Source organism: Gekko japonicus, unplaced genomic scaffold, assembly GCF_001447785.1.
Source record: "Gekko japonicus isolate JY-2015 unplaced genomic scaffold, Gekko_japonicus_V1.1 scaffold3070, whole genome shotgun sequence".
NCBI classification, from domain to species: Eukaryota; Metazoa; Chordata; class Lepidosauria; order Squamata; family Gekkonidae; genus Gekko; species Gekko japonicus.
In genome coordinates, this window is record NW_015164755.1 from 97,656 (window position 1) to 114,965 (window position 17,310).

The 17,310-nt window shown below is 45.0% G+C and overlaps 1 protein-coding gene across 1 annotated transcript in view; it reads left to right on the forward strand.

Annotated features, from left to right (window-relative positions):
- Positions 1-17,310, forward strand: part of KIAA0430 (KIAA0430 ortholog) — a 57,026-nt gene that overhangs the window by 14,614 nt on the left and 25,102 nt on the right. Inside the window, exons 5-14 of the mRNA XM_015409678.1 lie at positions 757-874; positions 3,202-3,374; positions 4,145-4,579; positions 5,947-6,122; positions 6,208-6,366; positions 8,411-8,600; positions 10,454-10,632; positions 14,222-14,302; positions 14,506-14,742; positions 16,479-16,598. Of these exons, the coding sequence (XP_015265164.1) occupies positions 757-874; positions 3,202-3,374; positions 4,145-4,579; positions 5,947-6,122; positions 6,208-6,366; positions 8,411-8,600; positions 10,454-10,632; positions 14,222-14,302; positions 14,506-14,742; positions 16,479-16,598 (1,868 nt within the window). The remainder of the gene's footprint in view (positions 1-756; positions 875-3,201; positions 3,375-4,144; positions 4,580-5,946; positions 6,123-6,207; positions 6,367-8,410; positions 8,601-10,453; positions 10,633-14,221; positions 14,303-14,505; positions 14,743-16,478; positions 16,599-17,310) is intronic.

Here is a 17,310-nt window from a genome sequence, read left to right on the forward strand (position 1 = left end):
GAACCCTCATCCTGAGGGAGGGGTGAGTAGTGTAAGGCCACTTGAGATAGTGAGCTAGGGACAGTATATTTAGACGCATTAGGGCATTTGATTTCTTTTCACCCACTTACTGTTATTATTCTGCACCTTGTTGTTTGACCTCCTATAAAATAAACCTTTTCCTTGTTTTACTTTGCCTGGTCCTCGCACCTGTTATTCAGCCTAAAGGGAGGTCTGAAGGTCTTGGGAGGGTGCTCTGGGCCTTCTCAGGGGAACCTAAATCCAGAGTGGTGGCAGCGTCAGGTGACACCCCACCTGAGTCGTGGCAGACATAATAGAGGACTGCTGTCATTTTAGAAAGAAAAATGCATCCCCTACTGAATTTTAAGAATCCAGGGAAGCTAGTGGCAAATGTAGTTAAGCAGTTATTGTACTGGCTTTGTTTACTTCCAACAAGATGGTGGAGACAACCGGGTGCCTTTTCAATGATCAGAGCCAAACCAGCTGCCAAGTCATTGTCCTGCCTTTTCCTTGGCCCTGAAGAAAGCCTAATAAAGATCTCCATAACTTGTTTGATCAGCATTGCCGGTCTGTGAAATGCTTTGGACAGAGATTGTTTTTGTTGGTTAAATGCAAAATGCTAAAAACCTAAGTTCCTGGTAGCCTAAGTAGTTGTTTGTATGTTCATACAATATAATGTTATCCCTGGGATATAGGTTGCTAATTTAACCATCATTCACCAGGTCCCATTGGTGTAACTTCCCTTCATTTCTTTAGGTGACTGTTGCGCACATTAACGCCACAGCGAAGAATGCAGCTGACGACAAACTCAGGCAGAGCCTTAGAAGATTTGCTGATACGCATGCCGCACCAGCTACTGTGGTCCTTGTGTCCAGTACGTCTAAAGGGTTTTCTTTGTCTTAAGATCTTGTGGCTTGCTTGGTGAACTCTTGCTCCAGTTTTGAGAATCAGACTTGTCTCAGTTGGATTCAGACCCTGGAATGTGGATTTTTTAAAACAGAAATGCCTGTTTCGGTAACACTGCCTTATTCAGTCTAAATATTGCAGCATCCTTTTCTTGTTTGTTTTGTCTAAATGACCTTAAGAAGTTGTTGAATGGTTGTGTTCAGTCGTTTTTAAAGGCACAGTGCACTTGTTTTCAGTGGTTCCATCAGCTTAAGTGATGGTATATTGAATAAGTACATTTGTTTGCTCATAGTACGCAGCAGTTTCAAGCAAAGTGGCATTGCAGATAGCATCTGTGAATGCCGTGATGAAATATTATTCTGTAGGTGTAAACTTTTAGGCTATAATAAATGCAGGTTGCTTGTTGTATGTCTGCACTGGTTGGCTGCCTTCCTTCTATGTTGGTGGTGGTCATATGGAATAGAAGAAACACTCAGGAAGTGGTATCTGACCACCTTGCAGTACCTCCCATGTATTGCATAAAGGTAAAGGTTCCCTTGCTCGAAAGCCAGTCGAATCCGACTCTAGGGATGTGGTGCTCATCTCCAAAGACGTTTCCGTGGTCATGTGGCCGGCATGACTAAACACCAAGGTGCACGGAACGCTGTTACCTTCCCACCGAAGTGGTCCCTATTTATCTACTTGCAGTTTCTTGCTTTCGAACTGCTAGGTTGGCAGGAGCTGGAACTAGAGAGTACTGCATACAATTGCTTTAAAACTAGCTTTGAGTTTTGTGTAGAGTCTGGATGAGAGCCTCTTTGTTGCTGTTCTTATTGGTGGGAAAGATGTCAGAAGAGAGGTAGAACAAAAGGGAAATTCAGAGATGAAAAAAATTGAGGTTTTTGTGTGTGTTCCCATGCCTGGAAGTCATGGCAACCTCTGGCAACTCCTGTTGGGATGCAGAGGACGTTCAGTGAAGTGGCTTGATAGCCTGCCTCTGCCTCCCAGCCCCGGTATTCTTTGGAGATCTCCTGTCCATATACTTGCCAGCAATGTTCCCTCTAAGCTGTGGAGTCTTGTGAGCAAAAATTCTACTCTGTGAGCTACTGGCATTAAAGTTGTGAGCGAGCCATTTGGCTACTGCATAAATCAGTGTGCTGGTCCATCTAGTCCAAATTTTGTTTCCTATAGACGCCATGCAGGTGCCTGGGAAGGCCCACTAGCTGGCACACAGAGGCTAAGGCCTTCTGCTGTTGGTTATCTCCAGCAATTGCCTCTGAACATGGAGTTCTCACCTATTATAGCTAGTATCCGTTGATAGGCCTATTCACTCTAAATTCTTAAGGCAGCCATTGCTACATCCTATAGCAGTAAATTTCATGCCAACCGTTTTGTGAAGAAGCGCTATACTAAGGATGGGTCGTAGCTTACATTAAGGCAGGTTGGTTAAGGCTAATGGAGAGGAGAACACCATAAGATGTTTTAAATGAGTGTATCAAGCTGCGGTGGCTCAAGTGGTTAAGACGCTGAACTGCAGGCTGTGGAAGGTCAGTAGTTCAGCAGTTCAAGACCCAGGGTGCCGCATGACGGAGTGAGCTCCCGTCTCTAGTTCCAGCTCCTGCCAACCTAGCAGTTCGAAAGCAAGAAATTGCAAGTAGATAAATAGGTACCGCTTCGGTGGGAAGGTAACAGCGTTCCGTGCACCTTTAGTCATACAGGCCACATGACCACTGAAATGTCTTCGGACAGCGCTGGCTCTTCGGCTTTGAAACGGAGATGAGCACCGCAACCCTAGAGTCGGATTCGACTGGCTTTCGAGCAAGGGAACCTTTACATTTACCAAGCTTTTTAAATCACATTTTATAAACTGTCAGCAGAGGCTTCTTTTTTACATATGATGCCTTTTTCCTTCTGGTAGTCTTCCGCATACCCGTTCTTCTCTCATATTCTAAAGTGGGAAGATCGTATTTATGAGCAAGAAAAATCAGTGCCTGGTAGTGCTGTGTTTTGTTGTTGTGGGTTTTTTTTGAGAAACTGAATGAAATAGGATCTTGACATTTATTAAGTAATCCAGATACTTTATTCTTCTTGTCAGTATGAATGCAGAAAAACTACTATATTAAAAACATAAGCACATTTCCCATTTATATTGTTTGATTATTCTGAGCATCTGGCCTCTGCATTGTGTGTTTCCCATTCTTGGAATTCACATTGTAGGGAATTTAGAGGAGTCTCAAAGGAAACTCCTAGTGACAATGAGAACATTTCAGAATCACCTTTATTTATTGGTATGCATGTTGGACTTCTGCTTTTCAGCTGATGTGAACTTTGCACTAGAACTCAGCGACCTGAGACACCGCCATGGTTTCCACATCATCCTGGTGCATAAAAACCAAGCTTCTGAAGCGCTCCTGCATCATGCCCATGAGCTGGTCAGATTTGAAGAATTTATTTCAGATTTGCCTCCACGATTACCACTCAAAAAACCAGTAAGTAATTTTTTCTCTCCACAGTTTTGGGTTGAATAGATTGGAGCACTGATTTCTATCTGGTCAAAAGACAAGCACATTTCATACAGACTTGGGTAGCTTACTGGTTCTGTTATAGAAATCTAAACTGTTATTAACACAGGATTAAACAGCTGGGTTTTGTTCTCTATGCCCCCCCCCTTTTTTTTAATGAGAACCCAGGACTGCTGCACAACTAGCATCCTCCAGATCATTTCAGTTCAGACGTACTTTATTTCACCATACACATATTTTACTTTGGTGCTCTGGGAAAGACAGTAAGCAAAATAATTGCTGAAGGAAGTGAAATTTAAACATCTTGTGCATCCCCAGAGTGCAGGAACTTGTGTTGAACTTGGCACTGCTGCTGGAAGCCTTAGTCAAGATTTCTGGTCCTCTTGATTATAGGGATTAACTTGCAAAACAAGGGAAGAATCTGCTGAAGCATAAACTAAAGAGACCTTTATAGGGAGGATTTCTAGATTTTTTTCTCTTCAGCCATTTGTGTATTTTTACAAGTACTGTGCCCTTGTCAGAAATGTTTAGCTGTGATTGTCTCCCAGCTTTCAGTGCAGCCTGGGTAAAAGGGGATATATTGGTGTTTTAATGGTTCCGGTTTTTCTAATCTAATTGTTTTTATGCTATTGCTACCTGCCTTTGGGTCCTAAATTGCTTGGGAGACAGACATGCATACAGATATTTTAAATCAACATTCTAAAGCCAAATTAAAAACCCTTTGTTCCCTAAACTAGGCATGCCATACTCTGTTATATGTTGACAACCTGCCTACAAATCGGGACACCAAAAGCGTCTGTTACAGGCTCCGGCGTTTGTCGGATAACTGCGGAGGCAAAGTGCTGACTATTTCTGGCAGCAGCGCAATCCTCCGCTTCTTAAACCAAGACAGTGCCGAGCGTGCTCAGAAGCGGATGGAGAACGAGGATGTCTTTGGCAATAGGATTCTTGTGTCTTTCACCCCCCACAACAAAGAGCTTGCCGAAACCAAGAACACAGGCTTAATTGGAGCTGAAAAAGTGAAGTCTCCTAAAAAAGTGAATAAGAACTCAAAGCTGTGCCTCGCAAGCAGAGAGTCAAACGACCAGTCTTCCAGCTCTAAAACCCTTGCAGGGAAAGCCCTTCAGACGCACGGGTCAGCTACAAAAAACACAAGCATCAAGAGCCTACAGGTATCTGGTACCTTTAAAGCATTTGATAAAGAATACATATTTTTTTAAATAGGGGAGTAGATTGTAAATCTCTTGCTTAATGCCAAACCTGCTGTGGCAGGGGGCAGATGTTTTGTTTTTGGGAGCCGCTTAATTATTTTCAAGAGCTTTGGGAGCTACCAGTCACAGAATGGATGGCTAAGGAGGTGGAGCCAGTCACAAATCGGTGGCTTGTACAAAAAACCAGAATTTCAATTCAATTTATTACAGGTCTATATGACCGAAGTCTTGACCAAGAGGATACAAAAGGGGAATAAAATAGGTACATAAAATAGACATAACATGTGTCAAAGTACATAATCACAGTCACATAAAACCCAGGCTGAGCCCAGAGATTAAAAATTACCTAACTACACTTGGGGCGGAGCCAACTGACTAAAATCATCCAAAGATTAAAAGTCGGTGTCGGAGTTTTCAGAAGTGCTGAAATTTTCAATGTTTCTCGAGAGCAGCCACCTTAGCCAGGAACCGCGCCACATTAGCTGTTATTTCAAAGCAGGTCTGTAGTGCTCAGGTGGGAAGATGTTTTCTCGAAGCAAGCCAACCCCCCACCCCAATTGTAACTTGCCCTGCGGAGGGGAAATATACAGTTACCTCTTATTTCTTGAAAGAAGCCAGTAGCAGCTTTGATGCCGTTAATAGCATAATATTAAGAGTTAATAGCACGTCGCTTACCCATCGAAGGAGCTGCGGTGGCTCAAGTGGTTAAGACGCTGAACTGCAGGCTGTGGAAGGTCGGTAGTTCAGCAGTTCGAGACCCGAGTGTGCCGCATGATGGAGTGAGCTCCCATCTCTGGTTCCAGCTCCTGCCAACCTAGCAGTTATGAAAGCAAGACATTGCAAGTAGATAAATAGGTACCACTTTGGTGGGAAGGTAACAGCGTTCCGTGCACCTTGGTGTTTAGTCATGCCGGCCACATGACCACGGAAAACGTCTTCGGACAGCGCTGGCTCTTCGGCTTTGAAACGGAGATGAGCACCGCAACCCTAGAGTCGGATTCGACTGGCTTTCGAGCAAGGGAACCTTTACCTTTACCTTTACCCATCGAAAGTAAAGGTGTACGTGTGTGGATGTGGAGGAGGAGGAGAGGTGGATGGGGAAAGGATGTTGGTGTTCTCCTTTTCTCATCCAGAGCCAAGGTCTGTGTGTGCCGCCTCCCACCCATGTGCTGTGGGAATGCACCCTGCATTCGTATTCCTTCCTCCTGCCACTCATCGCGTCATGGGCCTAATGTCACCATAGCAATAGTGAGCAAGAGTCACTTGTCGTTACTTTGCTTCCAAAAAAGTACAAATTGCTTTCTGACATTTTTTTCCCTCCCTTCAAGGAGTTGTGTCGTATCAAGTCAGTGCTCAGTCCCAAGACTGTGAAAAGTAGTGAAAGCCACCAGGATCAGACAAGAGAGATCATCGCTTCACTCAGTAACTCTAACATGGCAAATTCTACACCGTTGGCCTCTACAAAGGCTGGAACAGGAGAGCTGGTTTATAAAAACAGTCAAAAGTACGTCAAGGGTGGCACTGAGTTTTTTCAGGACTCAAGTAAGAATGATGCACTAATATTTCCATTCTTCTCTTTTTCAATATAGGAAGGACTTGTTTACAGCCAGAAGCATCAGTAACTCTCCTACAGAGAGAAAAGAGAAGGATGATGTGTTCCAAGTCAGTTATCCATCTGCTTTCAGTGCGCTTTCAGCATCAAGACAGCTCAGTCCTTTACTGATATCTCAAAGTTGCTGGTCCTCGAGGTGAGTGTTTATCATTAGAAAGCCAGTTTGGTGTAGTGGTTAAGTGTGCAGACTCTAATCTGGGAGAACCGGGTTTGATTCCCCACTCCTCCACTTGCACCTGCTGATGTGACCTTGGGTCAGTCACAAGCTCTGGCACAGCTGTCCTTGAAAAAGAGCAGTTTGTGTCAGAGTTCTCTCAGCCCCACCCACCTCACAGGGTGTCTGTTGTGGGGAGGGGAAGGGAAAGGAGTTTGTAAGCCGCTCTGAGACACCTTTGGGTAGTGAAGGGCGGGGTATAAATCCAATCTCTTCTTGTTCTTCTAAACAAACGTACCCCACAAGCACTGAGTGCCAATGATGGAAGTTTCTGAATATTTCAGGGAAGCACTTTCTTGCATAGGGTGTCTCAGATAAAGAAGGAACTATTTGGACATTAACCTGTCTGCACAGGATAAGCTATTCACTCTTTTACTGTTAAAGCTTGTGAGATAGTAACATAAACAAAGGGTAAGTGAAATGTAACACCTATTAGATGTGTATCTGTGACAATATAATATACCTCTCTTTGGTAAGCTGAGTGTGTGCAGATACTGTGTTTTCTGTGTTGCTTGGACTGTCCCTTACCATATGAAACAGGTCAGGTAAACACTTTTGAGATGAATTGAAAGGTTCACACTAGCATGGAACTTCTGCAGTGCAAGCCTGTGAGGAATCATGCAGCAAGGGGGCCAATTTAGGAAGACCCCCAAAATCTTTGCATCCATAATTTTCTCAGAGGATGGGACAGATTAATCTCCAGCATGCATAGTCACACACATCTTTAAATGCTTCTCAGCTGCTCTTGTGCTCCTGTGACACATTTAATCCTGCAGGTTGTCTTTTGAGCTTCCTTTCTTATGATTAATTTACAAAGTCATATCCAATTGGTCAGCCGTGTTGATCTGAAGCAGTACAACAAATTTACAGTCCAGCGGCACCTTGAAGATCAACAAAGGTTTATTCAAGGTATGAGCTTTTGTGTACATGCAGCATATTTGATACAGTGTGCGTGTACATGAAAGTTCATACCTTGAATAAACCTTACAGAGGCCCCGGTCACACGGGCAGGAAACTGCGGGGGGGGGGGGAAGCGTGGCTGGTTGCCCTGGGGCAAACTAACACGCAGTAAAGCGACCATACCTCCTGTGGAGGTTCTGTGGAGGTACCGTGGAGTTTCCGTGGTTACGGAGAGGCGTTGATCATCACAACACACGCCTGCGCGCAAGAAAGGAGCACGCAGCACGGCGAACTGGTTTTCTTTTTTTTGTGTACACTACGAATGCACATGCTCCGTTGGGTGCGTGTGCGCAACCACGGAGACTTGGGGGGAAAAAAAACCTTCTTCGCAAGGGGACATGGGCGGGCGCCGGATGCCACCGGAAACGCGATCAGACGCCCGCCCTTGCCCCGCAGTTTCCGGAAACTAGTACCTCCGAGGTACTAGTTTTTTGCTGCGCGTTTTCGGGAGGAAGCCTCGGTTGTGCCACGGAAGCGCTACGCTCCCCAGATGTGCTGGTGAGATCGCGCCCGGAAACTCCGCCTGTCTTCCGTATCTTGCATGGCTAATGTTGCGTGTGACCGCAGCCAAAGTTATGTTTTTCTGCATAAGTCTCTGTTGCCTGGCTTTGCTATTTTTAGTATAGGAGCCAGCCACTTTACTGTTACCATTGCCCTTGATAGTAGATAGTAGAGGTGCTGTTTTTTGTTTCCCCATGACTGTTGTAGCTTGTCAGTCTGGGTATCCCCCGCCCCCCAAAAGGAGGTGGAGGGGGACTCTGTGTGTGGCAGGATATTGTACAGGATGCACATTGCTTAACTTAATTATTATGAAAAAAATATATACAACTCAAGTTCATATGCTGCGGAACTTGATCTGTTTTGTTAGGGGCATTGCAACATGTGGAAGATTGCTTTTGAATTGTTCGGAGAATATATTTCAGCATGTACCTATAAAAGTAATGCACAGTTAAAACAGATCTGTGGAACAAACAATTCTAGATGGTTTTCCCCTCTGTTTCATTAGGAGTGTGTCTCCAAACCTCTCAAACAGATCTTCACCACTTACTTTCAATATCATAAACCACTCTAGTAGTACGGAAGGCCCCGATCCTTTTGCAAATGGAACGGACATTCAGGTCAGCAATTTGGACTACAGACTGTCCAGAAAAGAGCTGCAGCAAATTCTGCAAGAAACCTTCTCTAGACATGGCAAGGTAAATTTTAAAAAATGCTTAATGTCTTCTGTTTCTCCTTTTGTAGTCATATTCCTTAAATGTTAACTTGCTTAAAAACATAAGAGAAGCCATGCTGAATCAGGCCAATGGCCAGTCTAGACCAACACTCTGTGTCATACAGTGATCAAAACCCAAGTGCCATCAGGAGGTCCGCCAGTGGAGCCAGAACTCCAGAAGCCCTCCCAGTGTTGCCCCCCCAAGTACCAAGAATACAGAGCATCACTGCCCCAGACAGAATTGCTAATAGCCACTGATGGACCTCCATTCCATATGTTTATCCAGTCTCCTCTTGAAGCTATGCTTGTAGCCGCCACCACTTCCTGCAGCAGTGAATTCCACGTGTTAATTACTGTTTGGGTGAAGTACTTTTATCTATTCTAAGCCTACTGCTTATTAATTAAATTGAGTGTCCTCAAGCTCTTGTATTGTGAGAAATGGAGAAAAGTACTTCTTTCTCTACCGTCTGTATCCCATGCATAATTCTGCAAGCCTCTATCGTGTCACCCCTCAATTGTTGTTTCTCCAAGTTAAAGAGCCCTCGCTTCTTTAACCTTTCTTCATAGGGAAGACATTCCATCCCCATAATCATTTTAGTTGCCTTTTTTCTGCACCTTTCCCAATGCTATAATATCTTTTTTGAGGTGCGGTGACCAGAACTGTACACAGTATTCCAAATGAGGCTGCACCATAGATTTTTACAGGGACATTATGAAACTGGCTTTGTTTTCAATCCCCTTCCTAATAATCCCCAGCATAGTATTTACCTTTTTTTATTGCAGTTGCACTCTGAGTGGACATCTTAAGTGAGTTATCTACCATGACTCCTGGTCAGTTACCACCAGTTTGGACTCCATACATGTATAGTTAGGATTTTTGGCTCCAATGTGCGTTACTTTGCACTTGCCCACATTGAACCTCATTTGCCACATTGACACCCAGTTGCCCAACCTTGACAGTTCCCTCTGGGGTGCCTCACAGTCCTCCCTGGTTCTCACTGCCCTGAACAATTTAGTGTCGTCTGCAAACTTAGCCACTTCACTGCTTACGCCCAACTCCAAATAACAGATAAAGTTAAAAAAGCACCAGACTTAGAACTGAGCCCTGCAGTACCCCGCCGCTTACCACCTTCCACTGTGAAAACGGCTCATTTATACACAGCTTTCTGTTTCCTGTTAATTAACAAGTTTTTAATCCACAAGAGTACTTGTTGTCGTATCCCATGACTGCTGAGTTCACTTCGGAGGCTTTGCTGAGGAACTTTATCAAAAGCTTGGGTCACCTTTGTCCACATGTTCGTTCACCCCCTCAAGGAACTCTAAAAGTTAGTGACACAAGATCTTGCCTTACGTAATCCATGCTGATTCTTCCTTGATAGCTTTTGTCCACGCGGATTCTTCCTCAATAGCTTAGCTAGGCAGTGGCTGTAATACAGTTCAGTGGCTGAAACTGATAAATAACATGTAATGCTTCATTATCGAGCAGTCCATTCAAACAAATAAGCTCCTTAAATAAGGACTGTCTGTCTGTTGAAGCGTTTTAAATATTACGTGCATTACATTCTCAGAATTATTTTTAAAAACATTAAATGCCACTGTGGGTCTAAATTGGTTCTGGCCAGGGTTTGTGACGCAGTATTGAAACAGGTTGGAAGAGGAAAAGGAAACACATCTGTCTAAGTGGAAGTCCTTAAGTCTTGCTACTTATAATAACATTGTGAATACACAGGCAAACATGAAGGTCAGTTCTGATCTTGAACATCTTGAGACATGAGGAATGTTTAGCTCAGATTTCAGTTGCAGATTTTACTTCGGTTCTTGTCTCATCTCCCCCAGGTAAAAACCGTAGAATTCAGTCCGCACACCGATTATCAGCTGAAGGCTGTGGTGCAAATGGAGAATCTCCAAGAAGCCATCAGTGCTGTCAATAATGTCCACAGATGCAAAATTGGCAGCAAAAGGATCCAGGTCTCTCTAGCGACGGGAACAGCCAATAAATCTTTGTCATTAGTTAGGTAATTGTTTTTAAAAAAGCAGCCGAAATAGGTTTTCTTTGCTGACCTGAGCAATTGTTAGGCGTAAGGACAGCTATGATAGGGAAATGTTGGGAAACTGGGGTGTGTTGAGCTTCTCAGAGGATATAGGGTTTAACACGGACAAAACAGCCTTCTACTGAACTAATGATATAAAGAGTTGTTGGAAGCAAGAAGATTAAGGGAGGCCAGATCTTCTTTGTGGTCTCTGTGCGTCACACCTCTGGGATATAGTGCATCTGTGCCAACCTCGATCGGTTCCTCTTGAAAGCAAAAGGGATTTTCGTGCGCGCTCCTCAGTCACGCACCGGCCCCACTGCGCATGACCAAGGGAGGGGCACGATAAGCCCGCCAGTTCTTTTCTGACCACCGTGCTGGTAGGATCTTCTCAACTTTGGTCCGTAAAAAAATTGGGCTTTTGGCCCTATTCCTCGTTTTCTTCGAAGTTTCTTCGTTTTCGTCTTGTTTATTTTTCGTTAAGTGAAAGGACTTTGTTTCTACGGATTTATTTCCTTTTGGACTCTGTCGTGTGTGTCGTCCCCCCCCACCCCAGCCTATGGCCAAGAGGTGGGGTTTCTTTAAACAGTGCCTTAAGTGCAGCAGCAAGATAGCCCCCCCAAATAGACACTTTGTCTTTTGTGCCTCGGGGAATCACACCGAGTGGACTCTTGTGCTCATTGTGCGAAGTTTTTGAAGCAGACAAGGAAGAGCAGAGCTGCTAGACTTCGCGTTGCGCTTTTGGAGCTAGCGCTTTCACCGATGTCGTCACAGGACACTTCAGGGCATGCGTCAATGTCGACTGCCGCCTCGGCATCGACGACTGCACTGTCCCTGATATCGACTCACATAGATGTCAACCGCTCGATGCTGAAACACTCGGCCCAGAAATCTCAGTCCGAAGCCCATACTCCCTCTAAAAAATGCAGGGAGGGCAAGGACGATCGGCCAGTCAAGCATAAAAAGCATAAGAAAATTCCCCCTACGCAATCTCTGCTGACCCCTCGGAGGGCCTCAGAACCAAATCCTACGGGGGCTGCTTCCCTTGACAATTTCTGACGTGTTTGTGGCACGTCAGGACGCGACGTGTCGTCTGTTCTGTACCAGGGTGGGACAGAACCCTCTGTCTCTGGTGTAGTGGTTAAGTGCGCGGACTCTAATCTGGGAGAACCAGGTTTGATTCCCTACTCCTCCATTTGCACCTGCTGGATGACCTTGGGCAAGCCATAGTTCTGACAAGAGCTGTCCTTGAAAAAGAGCAGTTTCTGTCAGAGCTCTCTCAGCCTCACCTACCTCACAGGATGTCTGTTGTGGGGAGGGGAAGGGAAGGGAGTTTGTAAGCCGCTCTGAGACTCCTTTGGGTAGTGAAGGGCGGGGTATAAATCCAATCTCTTTGTCTTCTTCTATGAAGGGAAGTGGAAGAAATTCCTGTATTACCTCGAGTCGTTGGGTTTACCACTGCTCCCTAAAGACTTGAGGATAGTTTTCAGATTCTTGTTGACCCGCCTAGACTTGGGTCTTAGTTGCTCCTCTTTAAGAGTCTGTTTAGCCGCCATTTCCGCCAGTCATCCTGCGGTGGACGGCTATTCTGTTTTCTCTCACCCACAAACGAAGCAGTCTTTGAAGGGCCGCACTTGCCTCTTTCCTCCGGCTCATGGGCCGACCCCCTCCTGGGACTTACCTCTAGTACTGTCCAAATTAACGGGCAAACTGTTTGAGCCTATGGCCACGTCTAGTCTGCAGCTTCTCTCATGGAAGACTGTCTTCCTAGTAGCCATTACTTCAGCAAGATGAGTGAGCGAATTGTCTGCACTCTATTGCGGTTCTCCGTACTTGGTTTTTCACCATGATGGTGTCACCTTGGCCTTGGATGTCTCTTTCCTGCCCAAGGTTGTTTCTGAGTTCCATTTGCAAGCTGACCTTGCTCTGCCGACGTTTGTCCTGTCCCCTACGAGTGATAAGGAACGCCGTCTTCACACTCTAGATGTCAAGAGCGCCATACTCTTCTACCTCGATAGGACAAGGTCATTCCGTTAGTCACCGGCCTTGTTCATCTCCTATAGCATACCTGTGCAGGGGAAGAAGCTTTCTTCGCAACGTCTATCCAAGTGGATTGTGGAAACCATCAAACTGTGTTACTTACTGGCCAAACGGCCACTTCTGGGCCCGCTCCAAGCGCATTCTACCCGGGCAGTAGCCACGTCCACAACCTTCCTGAGAGGTTCATTGCTCACTGACATCTGTCAAACAGCAACCTGGGCTACCCCCCACACGTTCGTGAAGCGTTACGCCCTGGGTGTGTGTCTTCATCAGTGTTCCGTGGTGGGACGGGCAGTGTTGCAGGCGGCGCAAGTCTAGGACCTTCAGCTCCCTCCTCCAGGTAGGCCTGTTTTTTGCTTGCTAATTTCCCAGAGGTGTGATGCACAGAGCCCACGAAGAAGATAAACAGGTTGCTTACCTGTAACTGATGATCTTCAAGTGGTCATCTGTGCAGTCACACCACCCGCCCTCCTTCCCCTCTGCTTTCGGTCCTCTCCTTTTTATTACTCTGAGACTGATGGCAGTGGTCAGAAGAAACTGGTGGGATTGTCGTGTCCCTCTCTTAGTAATGCGCAGTGGGGCCGGCGCGTGACTGGGGAGCGGGTGCGAAAATCCCTTTCGGTTTCAAGAGGAACTGATCGAGGTTGGCGCAGGCGAACTATATCCCAGAGGTGAGAATGCACAGATGACCACTCAAAGATCATCAGTTACAGGTAGGCAACCTGTTTTTCTCTTTGTATGTGCTAGCAAGATAAGAAATTTTTTAGTTCAGCCAAAAAAACTGTTCACATGTAAGTTCAAAGCTGCTCTTAAAAGTTGAGCATTTTGTTTTGTTGTTGTCATAATTGGCTTAAGTCATAAATCAAAGGATATCCATCACTGGCGATTGGTTTTTGACAAGTGTAGGAAAGAGTTCTACTAACTCATTCTGCATCTGTCTCTCATTTGCGAATTCAGTCATGCTTGCAATGATGAACCAATGCTAAACCATAAGGTAGTAGTCCTTTGAGATGAATTGAAACCTTTGATTTGGCATTGCATGGTTCTGTCTTAAGCCAATCTGATTTCCCTGTCCTCTTGGGTGCTTAGACTTTCCTTCTTCCCTATTTTGTGGTATGTCACAGTTTGCTGATAGCTCTTCAGCCCAACAAGTTGTGATGTGTACTTGCCTTGCAACCCAACATTAGGATTCCTCAATCAAATTCCACTTTCAAGGGCAAGTACATACCATGGTTGGCTTTTTTGGGCATAATGGCAGACTGTGGTGTGCCCGCAAAAGGTGGAATTGAAGCACATGTATTGGAGGGACCACTTGAATCTGAGGTATGATTACATAATGCCAGCTGTGGTTGTCATTTCATGGGACTCAAGCCAAGGATCTAATCCATTTCCCCAAGGAACAGCTGTACTGTACTAGTGATCATAGTAAAATGATATAGAAAATAGTAAAATGGTAAAAATAGTAAAAGAAAAAAATGGACTCATAGTTAGAAATCACTTGCCTTCCGTAATGCCACACCACTTCTGTTTGCAGTTCAGAAGCAATATCCATTCTTCAAGATGCGCCAGCTTCTTGTCTGCCTCTCTTCAAATTTACAGCTATCTATGAGAAAAAGTAAGTTTCTTAAATTGCTTGTCAAGTTAGTGTTTTACTAAAAATCATATGCAAGACATTTTAAACATATGACCATTTTTTTCAGGGGTGGGACAAATTCTTGCCTTTGTGCCCCCCCCTGTCAAGATGAACAAACACACTTATGCTTTCTCCCCCCCCCATCCCCTTTACTAAACTTTATCTTAAATCTTCCGTCTTTTAAGGTTTGGACACAAGTTGAATGTATCAGACTTGTACAAGTTAACAGATGTGGTAGGAATCCGTGATCAAGGCAATGGGCGACTCGTGTGTCTTCTACCCAGTAGTCAAGCCAGACAGAGTCCTTTGGGATCTTCACAGTCTCATGATGGCTCCTCTACTAATTGTAGTCCTATCATATTTGAAGAGCTGGAGTATCACGAACCCACTTGTAAACAGCACTGCATAAATAATGATTTCAGGTGAGCCACATCTCTGATTCTGTCACCATTCTGTTTGGAAATGAATGCCAACATGGCAAGACATCATGCTGACACTTTTGTGGGGGCTTTTTTAATGAATGATACTGTCAGACTCGGACCTGTATAGATTATGTTACTCGGCTGTGTATCCCGGATCCCCCGTCCTCCAGCCACCCAGGCTAATAATTACTCACCTCTGCTTTTGTGACTCTGTCCGCTTTGCACATCTGGCTTTGCTCCCTGCCCTTATCAATCCTCCCTGACATTGGGGGGGAGAGTGTGAGAATGAGTGTATGGAGGTGTGAGGAGGCACTGCTCATAATTCTTCCGAAGCAGCCCCCAGACAGTTCCCAGCTACAACTTGTCCTTGGGAGAGATGAGACTTTAGTCTAAGCTAGCAGGGTCGCATGTTCTTTCATGACCTATAGCAGTGGTGGCGAACCTATGGCATGGGTGCCAGAGGTGGCACTCAGAGCCCTCTCTGTGGGCACGCGTGCCATCGCTCCAGCCAGGCCCAGACCATCATTAAAGTGTCGAATTCTCTGCCAAATAATTTTAAGTAAATGAAAGCATTTGGGATTGCTTTCCTTACTTTGTTTGGATCATCTTAAGTTAACGTATGAGTTGTTTTTTCTAAAGTAAAACCTCAGTATTCAGGTTAAATTGCCGTGTTGGCACTTTGCGATCAATAAGTGGGTTTTGTTTTGGGTCACAGTTTGGGCACTCGGTCTCTAAAAGGTTCGCCATCACTGACCTATAGCAACGCATGTGGGTGAGTGTGACGCATGCTTGGGAGGTGGACCCCATTCCCCAGTTATCGAGCCTTTGTTTATGCGCATTAGTCCTGACAAAGGCGTTGACCTTACCAGAAGTCCAAATCTTACCAATAAACCTTGTTCAAGGAATATTGTGTGAAGAGTGGTTTCTCTGGGGCCTGACAGATACCCTGTTGAGTTGCCTGGCATTTAATTTTCAGTTGTTGTGAACTTATTTCATCCTCTGAGTGAAATCATGAAATATGGCCACGTTACAGTTACAGAGTGATTAACACATGGAATTCACTGCCACAGGAGGTGGCAGCGGCTACAAGCATGGACAGGTTCCAGAGGGATTAGATAAATATTAGATTAGATAAATATATGGAGCAGAGGTCCATCACTGGCTATTAGCCGCAAGGTATAGATAGGAACTCTCAGTTTGGGGCAAGTGCAGCACTGTATTCTTGATGCTTGGGTGGGGGGCAACAGTGGGAGGGCTTCTAGTGTCCTGGCCCCACTGCTGGACCTCCTGGTGGCACCTGGTATTTTTGGCCACTGTGTGACAGAGTGTTGGACTGGATGGGCCATTGGCCTGATCCAACATTGGCTTCTCTTATGTTCTTATGTACAGTTAATGCAGACTGAATGTGTTGTCCTAGATTTTTACATAGTGGCAGTGATGTGCGAATTCACTTAGCCTTTACTCTGAAGTAATAATCACATTCAGCTTGGTATCAGCTGTGGTATGGGGTGCAAACCTGAACAGTAACAAGGTGATGTAATGCTGGCCACTGCATTAGGAGGCACGATGCTAGACTTGGTGAGCCTGATCTAGTGGGGCTGCTGTTCAGTTGGTGTGTTTACCACTGTTATTGTATTGCTGAGAGCAGGTTGCATTTTTTTAAAAAAATTGTAATCTGCTTTGAGTCTATTTGAAAAAGGTGACCTAGAAGAATTATCTTTTTTTTATTGTTCTAGTGAACATGTATTTGATCCAGACTCCTACAGAATTCCTTTTGTGATTCTGTCCCTGAAGACCTTTGCACCTCAAGTTCATAGTTTGTTGCAGACACATGAGGGGACAGTGCCTTTACTGAGGTAAGGTAATGCTATTGCTGTAGTTGTGAGCCCCCTTGAGCAGGTGTCTGGAGAGGAGACATGTTCATTTTCTTCAAAAATAATAAAGGGCAATAAGGCAGGGCTTGACAGGTAATCTTTGGATCTAGGAGTCAGCCCAAACATTCAGGAGTCATATTTATCACTAAATATCGTCATATGAAGCCACCTCAAGCAGGTCTCTAAGAAGGGTCATCTTAAGTGACAAGCTTAATGCTTCTCATTTTTGTTGGTAAATAAATCCATTATAATGTGCAGGATCGTGAACTGTATAAGAGAACACTAATGCACAAACTTCAGGTTGACTTTGGATCAGTCTTAGCCTAATGAACATCACGAGGTTATTTCAGTGATAAAATGTGCGTGGGCTGCATAAAATCAAATCCCAGTTGGAAATATGAACACCATATCTTGTCAAGAAGCTTGCGCATTTCCTAGTCCCCATAATGCTACTGGTTATTGGGAGAGTTCAGTTGTGTGCAACAGTGTAGTCATTCTCCCTGAGCCTTGGCGCATCCCCGCTTTGTTCCCATTTTCCTTCAGTCTCCAGTATGCCTTTGCACGTGCGCAATATTAAGTACTTAAGGATACACACAAGCAGGGCCGGCCCGAGGGGGTTGTGCGCCCTAGGCGAGGCCGCCTCGTGGCGCCCCCCCTCGGATGCCAACCTCCCGGTGGGGCCTAGACACCTTCC